The sequence below is a fragment of the Drosophila virilis genome, chromosome 2, assembly GCF_030788295.1.
Source record: "Drosophila virilis strain 15010-1051.87 chromosome 2, Dvir_AGI_RSII-ME, whole genome shotgun sequence".
Lineage (NCBI taxonomy): Eukaryota > Metazoa > Arthropoda > Insecta > Diptera > Drosophilidae > Drosophila > Drosophila virilis.
The window spans coordinates 19,622,595-19,636,039 of NC_091544.1; the positions used below are offsets into that span (position 1 = coordinate 19,622,595).

The 13,445-nt window shown below is 42.4% G+C and overlaps 1 protein-coding gene across 1 annotated transcript in view; it reads left to right on the forward strand.

Moving 5' to 3' along the window:
• The first annotated feature begins 1,541 nt into the window (after positions 1-1,541).
• Positions 1,542-13,445, forward strand: part of tara (taranis) — a 35,560-nt gene continuing 23,656 nt past the window's right edge. The window contains exon 1 of the mRNA XM_002053303.4: positions 1,542-1,937. Within this exon, the coding sequence (XP_002053339.2) occupies positions 1,902-1,937 (36 nt within the window). The 5' untranslated portion in view covers positions 1,542-1,901. The remainder of the gene's footprint in view (positions 1,938-13,445) is intronic.

Genomic DNA, 13,445 nt, shown 5'->3' on the forward strand with positions numbered 1-13,445 from the left:
TGACGCTGATGGCTATGCCGATGATGATGTTGATGTTGATGAGACGACTGAAACACCTGACTTGCAATTGTTGTTTGTCAAGATCAGTTGGCACAGCTATGAGCATTTTAGGTGCTTATTTTTCAGATTATACGAGAAGTAATGCAAAAAATAAATATGAAGAGGAAAGTATTTTGTTTTTCGTATCGAAATAAATATCTATGCATTTCTTAACCCATATTCTTATCAGGAAGTTGTACTATTGAAATATTACATTTATGTTAGATGAAAATGTAATAGTACTTATGTATTTGGAACATATTGTTGGTACATTTAAGGACTTGGGCTAAATAAATACGACTATTTTATTATTTCAGCAATACCTAGTTTTTAAATATTCAAAAACATATATATGAAAGAACATTTAGACCTGAAAACCAAATTTGTAGTGATATCAATTACTTATTTCATGTAAGGGATCATTTTAAAATTTTTAACAAGCAATCAATTTTTAATTTTAAGAAATACCGACTTTGAAAAACATTTTATTTGTTTTAGATAGCAACAAAATTTGAAAACATTTCAATATTTATAGCATTGAGCAAAAATGTCCCTAAAAATATACTACAAATATCCCTTTGCTTTGATCCAATGCATACTACATGCTCGCAATCGCCAAACAACACATATGTTATATATTTTATACATTATATTATATTATATTTTATATATTTTATCAATCACTTGTTTTAAACCAATCCAAGACAGTTAAAGTATTTACACATTAATGTAATGATAGTTCTTACTACCTAGACCCTAATATGAAATCACGATCACTTCAAAAAGCCAGGGATAGATTTTCATTTCTATCAATAGCCAACTCTAGCTTACTTGATTAAATATCATCGTGATCACAAACTCTGCTCAAATTAAGCAAGCTTAATAGTATCTGCTGATTATTATGATCTCTGACAAATGCCAAAGATCGACTATCGATTAGACTTATTCATTTGAACATCATTGCTCGTATCGATAACTTCCACATTGATGCCAATGATGCCAAGTGTGTCGCATCGATTAGAACCGTTACGCAGCAATCATAATTATCGACCTTAAGAAACGAGCAAACGACATAACCCTGCCGCCTCCTTTGTTTGTCGTGCACTAAAATAGTTAAACTGTCAATGTGTAAGGATGGGCAGAAAAGGGGCGGTCCTATCGGCTCAGTGCCGCACAATAGTATAGGAGCCGGGAGCCTTAGCACCATGGGACGTTGCGGGTTTGGGCTTAGTGGCTGCGTTGCCGCACGCACGCTCCCAGGCAGCTGCTGGTGTGGCCCGCCTGGCAGCTTTCCACGGCGCAACTGAAAATGCGAATCGGAAAACTCACAGGCGGCAGCAGCAACAACAATCAATGTGCGCATGTGACAGGGTTGCCGACGAGTTTGAGGCTCGGTTGTTCGGCTCGGCACGAGGGCAACACTGGTTGACTAGTTGGTTGGCTAACTTGCTTGCTTGGCCTGACTGTTTGTTGGCCTGGTCCAAAGCCATTCAGTACGAACTCTGCACTTCGCACAACAAGACAACACAGCGACAGCGACGACAACGACGACGCCAACGGCGCACGTCCACCGACAAAAACTACGTAAATTTATGATAAAGCGCCAAAGCAAAGCGAATAACTTAAACAACAGAAAGTACGCGCTTAGTGCAAAAGTCCATTCAAATTAATTGCAATAGTTTTTAGTTAATCTGTGCATCCAACATGTGGCGCTGTTGCCTACAATTGCAGCAGCAAAGGCCGCACTAGAAAGATCTCTACTGCACCTGCTCCTACAACCAAACAAGAAACCAACAACAACAGAAAAGGCGCCAAAAATCAAAAGAATTATTACAAGCAAGGAATTCCCCCGATTACCTGCAATGAAAACAATGAAAATGTGGACCGAAGCCAACAACGTGAGTAACTTGATCCTTAGTCGATGATCACACACACACACACACACACACACACACACATAGCCCAACCCTTAACCTAAAAGGTGCCTTGAAACACTTGTTCCGCTGCTGTCGATAATGATGCGATAGTTTAGTTCTTTTGTTTTGATTATTGAGCTTCAGCAGCGTTTACGCTTTGTCTGCGCTTCTTCTTTAGTTTCTTTGGCGTGTATTTACCGGTTGAGGCAATTGAAAAGCCATTTGGGGATTGGAAATGAGCACTCTACAAGGGGCCGGCAAAGGGGGCTGGCACGCATCACGTAGCCACAGCAGGCAGACACGCATAGCATGCGTCGCAGTCGCAGTCGCAGCCGCAGTCGACATCACTATCAGTTCGCATGCTCATTCCACTGTTCGCCATTCGCCATTCGCCATTCGCCATTCACCCATTCTTCATTCCCTTGTCGAGGCACAATCGAAGCAATGTAAACAAAAGACAACGGCAAATATTTTTTCTTTCAACTTGTTTTTGCTGCTGTTCTTCTCAGCAATTAAATGAAAGTTTTTCGATGAGGTGCGACCATGGAATGCTCAGGGGCTGGGCGGGGCGTGCTGGGGGTGGCACCACAATGCAGAAGCCGGCGAGCAAAACAAAAACTGCAAAAATGTCATACACGTCGTGCATTGTGTGCGTGCAGTGGCAGTGCCAGTGTGTGTGTGTGTGTGTGTGTGTGTGTTGGGCACGAGTTGTAGGTGAGGATGGGTTGTTATTCGGGTCGGGGTCAGGGGGTGTAGGCTGTGTCTACACAAACCACACACACACACACATACACACATACGCGAGTATATTACATACACAAGCATTTAAATGTCGGCGCTATTGCTATAAATTCCATGAAATTTAACTTTTGCATAGCGCAATCAGAATTTGAGATGGGAAAAAATGATATCTCAGATATAAAATGAGAAATCATTGACCCATATAACATCACCTATAGAGCTACTAACTATAAAAATGTAAGTTTTTACTTAACTTAGTTTTTACTTTTTACTTAGATTATATTTTGTTTTTGAGCCTGCATTCCTTTCACGAATGTGACTTGCAACCTCATCAATTTATATTATCCATGGTCGCATTATTGATGTTCTTTGGTAACGCGTCCCCTGACACATCCTGCCAGGTTAATCTTTTGATATTGGCTGAAGCAAACCTGCCTAACCTTTAGCTCCCTTGCGTCTGCTAATGATCCTGCTTCTAACCCCCCAAATTTTCATAAGATACGTCGAATGGGGAAACATCCTTTTGGTATGTGCATGGCGAAACTCTTTTCCATTCGAATCAGATTCTTATAAATAGCAACATACTTTTGTGAACCAAAGACAATATTAACAGTATTTATATTTTCTTGGCTATAAATAAACTTATTTATTCTCTCTAGTCTTTTTATTAAGGTGATCATTCCCTGTCCTCCAGAAACGAACGGTATTCTCTACCAGCTGTTAAGATTTGTTTCTTTGAACAGCACATGTTCCGATTTTTCAGTTGAATATTTTATGTATTTTTGTAGGTGATGAGTTAGTTTTCTCTTTTTTTCGTTTATTTTGTGAGCCGTCTTAGTCGCTGGTGCCTTAATTATTAACCACAAAAGTCCTGGCCTAAAAATCACAAACAATTGACCCAAAAAACCTGCCTTAAGGTTTAGTTTGTCTGTTCGTGTGGATAAAGTCACAAAGTAGTGTGTTCTGCTAAAAAAAAAAACGCTGTGTTTGAAGATTCTTACTGGAATTGAAATTGGGCATGGACATGAAAATTGTATGCAAAATAATAAAAAGCACATGAAATGTTAATACATACAATAATTAATGCAACAAAAAAGGTACATATGTATATACATATATAAGCCTAAGAATTCTACTTGACTTAAGATTTCAGACATAATGTCTACTGACCTAGGGTTACAGAAGATGTGGGTACATTCACTGTAATCGTAACCGAATTCTATATATGTGAACACATTTATGAACATAGTTAAATGCAAACTTTTGTAGCATTATTCGAGAAATATGTACTATGTATGAGCTTTATGTGTGACTGATGTAATTGCAAGATAGCATTACGTTTGATACAAATCTGATAAGGGCTCCAGCTGATGTTATCTTGGTTTATAAAAGTCTGATATAAAGTATGAAACATACAGGCAAATTTACGTATGTATATGTACATAGGTACACATGTTAAAGCATATGTCAAGAGTTGAATGAACTTTAGCTTGAGAAAAGCGGGCAAAGTTGATTAGGAAGTTGGCTTGGCTGATTTCTAAAGTGGTCATAAACAAAGATGCCACTTGTCCTTGACACAGTGACAGGCAGCCACAACAAAAGTGCACACATACAAACAGACGTACACATCTATACATACATACACATATATATGTACGTTTAAATATGTATGTGTATTGTAACAACCATGACTTGCGCTTGGCCACTGAGCAGCGACTGCGGGAGACGCGTCGACATTTCCCCCCCCCCCCACCATTACCCCAATGGAGCTGGAGCACATTTTCATTATCGGTGCCCGTGCCGGGTCGCTCATGCAAATGCCTCTGATTTTGCATAGCTTAGGTCAGTTTCCGTGCCATAAAAATATAAACCAAACAGCTGCAGCCGCAGGAGAACCCTTTTTTTTAGCCAGCCGCACAAATACGCACATAAAAAAAAAACATATATATATATGTATATACATATAGAGGCATTTAACGGTTTTATGTGTATTTACCATTAGGCTTTCAATGGGCAATAATAATGGGGGGCTGCTCTTTGCGGCTGCCCATAATTTATTGGCCACTTGTTTCTAAGCAGCGGCAGTGTCGGCCGTACCAACCTGCCGCAACAGCAACAACACAGATACATACACACACACACACACACACACATGCATGTATTTGTACATTGTAGTACTATGAATGAGCGAGTGAACAAGCGTAGAAGTGGAGTGAGTGATGTGAGGAGTGAGCACTGAATGGCACTCGCTAATAAGCATCAAGAGCAGACACAAAAGGGCAAAAGTAAAGCCAACAACGGCAACAACAACAACAACAACAACAACAACAGCAACAACAGCAACAACAGCACGGCAGCGGCAACAGCTGAGACTAGAGAGGCCGGTCAGGCAGCACGTGCTAAACACATTTAACGACAACTACAACAACAGCAACAAGAGCAATAACGATAGCGTCAGCAGTGCGGTATAGGCAGGGGGCACAAAAACGATTAAATTAAAAACCAAAACAAACTAAAGAAACGAGCAGCGACGTCGTCGTCATCGTCGGCGTCGACAGCGACGCTGGCAGTGCCACGCGAGACGATGACAACAACAAGGAGAGATACTCGCACAACATGTTGATTACACCGAAAAAAAAAAAGCAGCAACAGCAGCAACAACAACAACAACAACAACAACAAATGCGCATAATAAACGTCAATTTAAAATGCTAAAAGCTCAGCAGCGACGTCAGCGCTAGCAGCGCAGTCAGCGACGGAGCAGCCGGCGACAATAATAAAAAAAAAGGCGAATCGCCAAAAGTTAAGAAGAAAATACAACACACATACACACGTATACAGACACACACTCACACAGTGGGAGACACGGTGACGGCAACGTTGAGCGACGGAGGCCAAAGTAAGCAATAAAAAATAACCCTTTTTCCGGTTTTTTGTTTTGCTTAGCAGTTTCTAATCAAGAGAAAATACATAAAAAGCAAAATTGCCGTTGCGACGGCGGCTGCCTGACTGCCTGAATGACTCTGAATGACATTGTTGTCAGGCCGCCTCGGCACTCGCTAATTCTTTTGGCATTTGCCACACATTCATATGTATCTGTGCTCATGTGTGCATGTATGTGCTTGAGTGCATAATTCATTGTGGCTACGGCTGCAAGGTATTCCCCCGATCCTTTTTCTTTGTGAGTCGGTTTGCAAAGGAAAAAGAAGTAAACGAGAAATACCATTGATGCCAATTGGACCAATTGGAGTGAGCAAATAGATGCGCATATTTGGCTAGTTCGGAATGAAATCTGTTGGGAGCACTCAGCTTAGAGGCTTTGTTTAATTTGTATGTAATCATCAAGTATAGATTTATAAAAATAAATATTTCTATTTGTTAGCTTCTAAAGAAAGAAGTAATAAGCTTGAAAGTAAGCTTTCTTTTCGGGCCCATCAACTTAAAATTGGCAAGTTTAGTAGTCCATGTCAATGAACAAAAGCAGCACATTAATAAGCCAAAATAAATCTCTTTAATGTATTACTAACTGAAATAGTAAAAGTGGCAATTGAAATCTAATTGGATCAATTGCTCACTGACCGGGTGTTCCCCACACGACAGCCGACAACAGCCCACGTCGATCAGTCGAATTTTACAGTCATAGTCAATAAAAAATGCCCTGATAGCTTACTGCTAATGCTACGGCTACACGACAACAACAAAGGGGCGCACTGCTAAACACCAAGCGTAATCAAAGCAATAAAAATCATCTCACAGCCATTTACATAGCGATCAAAACAAAAAACAAAACAAAAAACGAAAAAGAGAACAACAACCACACACAGCTGGGCCCCTGTGCCGTGACCGGGTCGCCGACGTCGATACCGATGCCGGTATCATAAATAATTTCGATTTGACTTATATTATTAGCTAAATAAATAAATATGAATGAAAAAAAAAAAAAAAAAACCAAACAAACGAAAGGCCGAGGCATGAATGAATAAAAGACAAGCCGGCGCCAACGCGGACGCTGCCGTCGCTGCCGCCGTCGCTGTTGGCGCCAGCAGCGCTGCCTAGCGTGAGAAAAACCATTGAAATTGTCAAACGAGACCGAGCCGCACGAGCCGCGGTACATACGTAATTTTGTTTTTCTATTAAATGACAATCAAACGCCGCCAAACTGCCAACTGTGTAGAAATAAAAAAGAATTACTTACCTATATGTTTTATCATTCTATTTATTTACACTCTGTAAGACAATAAGACAAAACTACTTAGTAAGTTCTAAGCTAAGAAAGCTTCCAGTAAGCCTTCTATTATATGTAAGATTAAAGTTGCACTAATCCAATGAGTACAGTTCTGAAGCATATATTCGCACAGGCTTTAAAGAGACCGACCTTGTTTTGCGGGCTAGGTTCAGATATTCGGCACATCAGCCAGGACATTCTTTGTGTTTTTAATTTAACGTGTTGTCGTTTTTCTTTAATTTGATTTTTCGAATAAGTCTGCATTCGAAAAGCAAGCCATGATGCTCCACAAAGTTGCTTTGCTTAATTTCTGAGCAATGTGTGATGGTAAAATACTTCTTTAGAAGTGAGGCTCCCAATTTATATGCAAGAATATTCGGGGACAGTCTTGGCATGCTTACAATATATGAATACTGAGCTGCTAACAGTTCCAGCCATTCTGCCAAACTGAACCTTACGGACCCGGGTTCAAAGTTCAAAATAGAATATGGGTACGAACTTCTTTACTGCACTTTATATATATCAATCAAACGTTGATAATGAAGTAATATTCTTTTGTAAATATAAGTTTATTTTAAGAAAGTTGGATGATAAAAGTAGGTTTACCCGTTATCAGAGCAACAAAGCAATTTATTGGTTTTATTTAAATCTTGAGGCTTTCAAGGCAATTATTCTCTATTGTCAATTGTTCTCTATTGTCAATTAAAACACCCATATGTATATTTCCTTATATTTGGAGAACTGTCAAGACTAGACTAGGTGCAGCGAACCATTAAGATATAAGACCTTCAATTCAAAAAATGTGTATTATTGTTTTTACTTCCATCTTGACTGTGATGCTGTTGAGGTCAGCCGAGGCTTTTTACTTCCAGTTCCTGCGAAGGTAATTTTTGAAAGCTGGCCAAACCCAAACAGATTCCTCAAAGCGGCCATAGATAGTTAAGCAATGCTGCAACTTGGCCCCATTCAAATCTTATTTAAAAGAGCCTGCTTTGCCCACTTTGTTGCATTTATTGTGCATTTTGTGCCATGCAAACATAACCTCAATTGCCAGCCTTCACTATGTAGATGCGCGACGCTTAACAGCTGTTGCATTGTTGCTGCTGCTGTTGTTGTGCTTGTGCAAGATGCCCCTGCAAGGAGCTAACTGTTAACAGGCGGCGTCGCAACTGCAACTCGTTTTCAGACCCACGCCCCCTCCTTTGCCACTTTCCATTCATACACTTTGGCGCACGAACTCGCGTATCAAAACAAAAAAGTTAACGACAGTACCAGCAACGGTAACGGCATTGGCAGCGACGTCGCTGTCGCCGTCGCCGTCGACGCCGACGCCGCCGTTCTGAGCACAATTAATAAATTATAGACGGCGCTGACGACGACGTTAGCAGACATTGTCCAAAAGGCAAAGCAAAGCACAAGCAGCCACCCAACATAGCGTCACGTGTAGTGAGAGAGACAACGAGTGTGGGAGAGCGGGATGGGTGAAGGCGAGGGGCAGTACTGTAGTGGCGGCACGCGAAGCCAGTGATCAAAACAAAAACCGAAAAAACGAATTTATCATTACAATTACAACAAGGCAAAGGCAATAAAATTAATCAGCAATTCAAAAACTGCAAGTGGCTGTCGGGCCGCTGTTGTGGTTGTTGTTGTTGTTGTTGTTGTTGTTGTTGTTGCTGCTGTGGTTGGTTTAATAACCCGAAATAATCGCAGCCAATGCTCAGAGGAACAACGCAGGCGACGCATGTGCTAGACAGAGATGCACATACGCGTAGAGCAGGCCAGAAGTGGAGCAGAGACAGACGCCGTTGTTGACGTCGCCGTCGTCATCATTAAAACAACATAAAAAGTAATAAATAAATATGAGTGTGAGCATGTTTTGTATGTGTTGTGTGCTAGTGTGTGTGCGTATGAGAACGAACGACCTTCAACTTCCTACCCCTGCTGAGCTATGATGATGGCTACCTGTCTGTCAATGCTCACGTTACCGTCGCCGTCGCCGTCGCTGTCACCGTCGCCGCAAGCGTCGCTGCCTGTTGACATTGATAGCTTAAACTGTAAACTTATACAAAAGCAATAAAGAGGTCTAGCAAAAGTGCGAGTGTGTAAGGGAGAACGTCATATGCAAGTGCAGAGCAATCAGCATAAATTAAAGTCGAATGCAACATGTGACTCTGTCTGAGATTTTTCGGCTGATGCTGCGCGACTTTGCCGCCGGCGTCGCTGTTTGCGTTTGCGTTTGCGTTCGCGTCGCTGCCCTGCTAAATATTTTGCATATGCAAATGCAAACACGCGCGCACACACACACACTCGCACACAAACACATAATCGGATTGGGAATGCACCTTGCACGACGACGACGACAACGTCGCGAATTCGAACTTGTTTGAAGTCTTTTTTGGCCCAAAGAGAGGCAAAGGCGAGCGACAAGAGCATTCGCGTACTCGTGAGTTCGCCGCAACAACAGCAACAAAAGTCGGCAGCATGTTGCATGCAATAAGGAGAAAAAACAACAACGAACTGCAGGAGGCTGGCAGCTAGCATCCACATCCCGTTGCAGGCATCTGCGACAGCGACAGCGGCAACGGCTTCGGCATCGGCAGCGCCGTAAACAAATTAAACTAATAAGCGCAAAAGGAACAACGAACGTATTCATAAAGTAAACTGCAAGAAACGGCAATGCAGCGGCAGAGGCAGCGACGTCGCCGTCGCCGTCGCTGTCGTCGTCGTCGGCACTGCTTGGACTGTCGAAATCCATTATAACCTCAATCGGCAATCGCATTTCTTCCTTCGAGTGGAGCGCAACATAATACGCTGCTGCACCCCGTGTGCATAAGCCACGACGACAGAAAGAGAAAGAGAAAGAGAGAGAGAGAGAGAGAGTGAAATAAAGCCGTTAGAGTGGGTGGCCACGTGTGTGTAAGTCCAACAAAGGCACGGAACTGCCAGTTGGGATGGCAACTGTAAAATCATCAAAGCTGTTCGCAACAGCAGCACTGCAAAGTTGTTACTGGCTACCAGCTTTTGCTCTTGGCCAACTTTAATCCGAGTGGGAAGTCCAGGACAGGCTAAGAGAATGGGCGTGGAACAGAAGAATGGCTCAACTAGTGAAAGGGTTAAATATTGGATATCATATATTAAAATTGAGGGCCGAGGTTAGAAAAGTACTAAAGAGGATCAGCATCCTCGGAACTAAGGGTTCTGGGCCAACATAGGGTCTTGGAAAACTATATATTCATAGAAAACCTTGGAAGAAAATTTATTTAAGTTATATAGGAATTCCACAGATGGGTCGATTTTCAGTCGAAATTCTATGATGGCGATATCACTATCTGAGATCTGAAGATTATAATTGATAATTATAATGATCTCAGCATTCGAATTCGAGTATGAAATACAAATTTCTTTAATATTTCCTTCTCAATATATTTCGTCAAGCTTAAATTGGAAATTATGTTAATTAATTATATTATATAACACAAATATGGTCTTTGCTATGACTCATGCACAAATTAGAATTTTGGCCAGTTTGAACTAACCCAAAGATGTTCGATATAAGACAAATCCAGCAATAGACTGTCAAACTAGTTCAAGAGTTCTGAACTCAACCAGGAGAAATATTGAATATGTATTTGGCTATTTGAATGCGTTTACCTATTCCTATTCCTAAAGTTGTGCCTGCCTCTTTAATGAACATTCTAGGATATACTGTTGCACCTGATTAAATTTGTCAATGATCTGCAATGCCTCCGACTGGAATGCCATGTGTATAGATCTCGCAGACGGACGCACCATCGTTTCAACAGAGTTAAAATTCCCAAACAGCAAATCAAAAATAGCCAGTCGCATACACATTTTGTTGTTTTGATGATTTTTACTCAATAGCGTCGAGTCGAGTCGACTCAACCGTTGTGTCGAGTCATCCATCAGAGGGGCTGAAACGACAACAACAGACATCGCCAACGACGCCGTTGCCGTTGCCGTTGCCGTCGCCGACATCTCCAAAAATAATGCCAGATACAGCTAGAGCAACTGCAAGGCATTAACAGCACAAGGCCAACAGCTGGTCGCTCTGGTCTCTGGTTTTCGGTCTCTTGTCTCTGGTCTCGGGCCTCGGGTCGTCCGCGTCTGTTGGCGGCTGGCGTTCCACATTCATCTGCGCCGAACCTGCAGCATTTTTAGTGATATTTTCGAGTAACTAGCACACAACAGCAGCCGAACATGTTCAAAGTTTTTCGGATGCGACGGCGAGCAACAACATCTACAACACCGACTCACACACACACATACGCAGACACATACGCAGACACTCGCACACACTAGTAGCAAAATGTAATAGCAAAATGCTGCCAAATATTTGGCCGCCACCCCCGCGGCAGAGGCCCATTAGCCGAACCTGCACTCGAGCAGCAGCAGCGTCGTCGCCATTGCCGTTGCCGTCGTTCACCAATTTCATTTCAACATGTTTGCAACAGCCAGAGCCAAGAGCTCGCAGATCTCGCATACAGAGCTGCTGCACATCCACTCAAACGAAAAAGTATCTTAAATTTTTGTTTGCTGTTGCCGCTGCCGCTGCCGCTGCCAACACCATCCCCTCGCCACACCGACCATCACCCCCGCAGCCATTCCAGGTCCTCGTTGTGCGCTCTGCGCCGTACTTTATAGTCTTACTTTGTTGGTTTTCTACCCACAAGTCTTTCTCTTTTTCGTTGTCGTAGCAGCAGCAGCAGCAGCAGCAGCAAAAAACCGAGGGAAAAAAGAATTTTTTATAGGTATTATTTCGTTCCCACATACGCGCTGAGGCAAGCGTCAGTCAGTCAGGCAAGCGACGGGGCCAGGCATGAGGCGGAGGCAGAAGCGGAGGCAGAGGCCGTGACAGCGTCAGCGCATGTACAGACATATAAAACTCGATAGTATGCCAGCAACAGGGTTGTCAGGTGTTCTGCTCTCAAATACCAGATGTTTTTCATTTAATTCGTTTTTGGTTAAGATACAAGTGAAAATTAGTATATCTTAAGTCTTGTATCTGAATGTATGTATGTATGCATGTATATTTCAACTCAAATTTTAGATGGTTACAATTGTTAGGTTTATTGTTATATGAAGAATTCTCCTTCTATATATATATATATTTTTTTTATTGTTACTTTTAATTTCTCTCTATTGAGTATTTTCTTTTAGTTAACAGTCTAACATGTGTGTCTAATTTAATTCCAAAAGTATCGAGGTTTTCCATGATTTAAATGTACGGTTAAGTGGGAAATTAAATGATTTAAGAAATACATGCATACATAGCATTATTAATAACGGTAAAACCAACAAATATACACCCACAATATGAGTTCAATGCCGACGGCCTTTTGGATGTTTGACAACCCTATTCACTTGTATTAATGTTGTTGTTGCTTTTGCTGCTGCTGCTGGCGCTGCTGATGTTATGCCGCCTGTCTGCCAGCCAGCCTGCCTGCCTGCCCCGGCCCCTGCACCGAAATCACCATCACTATGGCGAACCGCCTGACAGCGCACACGATGCGCCGCACAAATATCGTATCGCATTTACTCGGCACTCGCACCAGAGCCGGAGCCAGAGCCGTAGCTATATATTTTTGTAGGTTATGTGTATATAACAGAGGCAGCGGTGTGAGTCAAAAGCATTGCGATTGTGGGAGAGGCAGCCGAGCGAACGAACGTCGGTTTAACGAAACGAGCTCCGGCTCTCTGTATATGTGCATGTTTCTGTGCGAGTGAGTGTGTGTGTGTGAGTATCTGTGCGAGGGTATAAAGTCTGTGTATATACAGTAAGAACTGGCTGGCAGCGCTGCTGTCTGTTATATCAGCATTTGTGTACACTTTGGTTGCTCTGAGCGAGTGGTGACTGTGGCCATTGTACATAAAATGTTAAAACTCTGATTATGACGATGGTGTTGAGCAAGGAGAGACAGAGGGCAGAGAGCAACAGAATTGGCAGGCAACGGCAACGACAACGGCAACGGCAGCAACAACGACTGCGGCAGAGCGGAGCCAGAGCCAGAGCCGGAGCACACACACAAAAAAGTTTCAAATGGAAATTTTGAATTAATGAACGAAACGAAACGAAATGAACTAAACTGGTTTCATTTGTGCGCTGCTGCGCTGAACCACGCTGAGCTCAGCTCTGAGTTGTTTTTACCCGCCTGCCCGCTGTCCGTTGATGTTGATGTTGCTGTTGCTGTTGCTATCGTTTCTTTGCTATTGTGCCGCTTTCTTGCTTTTCTCAGTTGAAAATATTTTCGCCTCGAACGAAAGAGGCTAATTAAGCCAAAGGAATTTCTCTGCAATTTTGTGCTGCCACACACAACACAGCAATTGAGCTTTGAAAACTTGCTTTTGTCCGCTGCTGAGCGCAGCTTTTGCTAGTTCGAAGTAGGAAGTGGATGCTGCGGCAGCGAGCGAGAGGCATTTATTTAGCAGCGACGTTGGCGACGCAGTTAGAACATGTTGGCTGATCGGTTTTCTGTTTGATTGCCTCGCCGTCGCCGTCGCCGCAA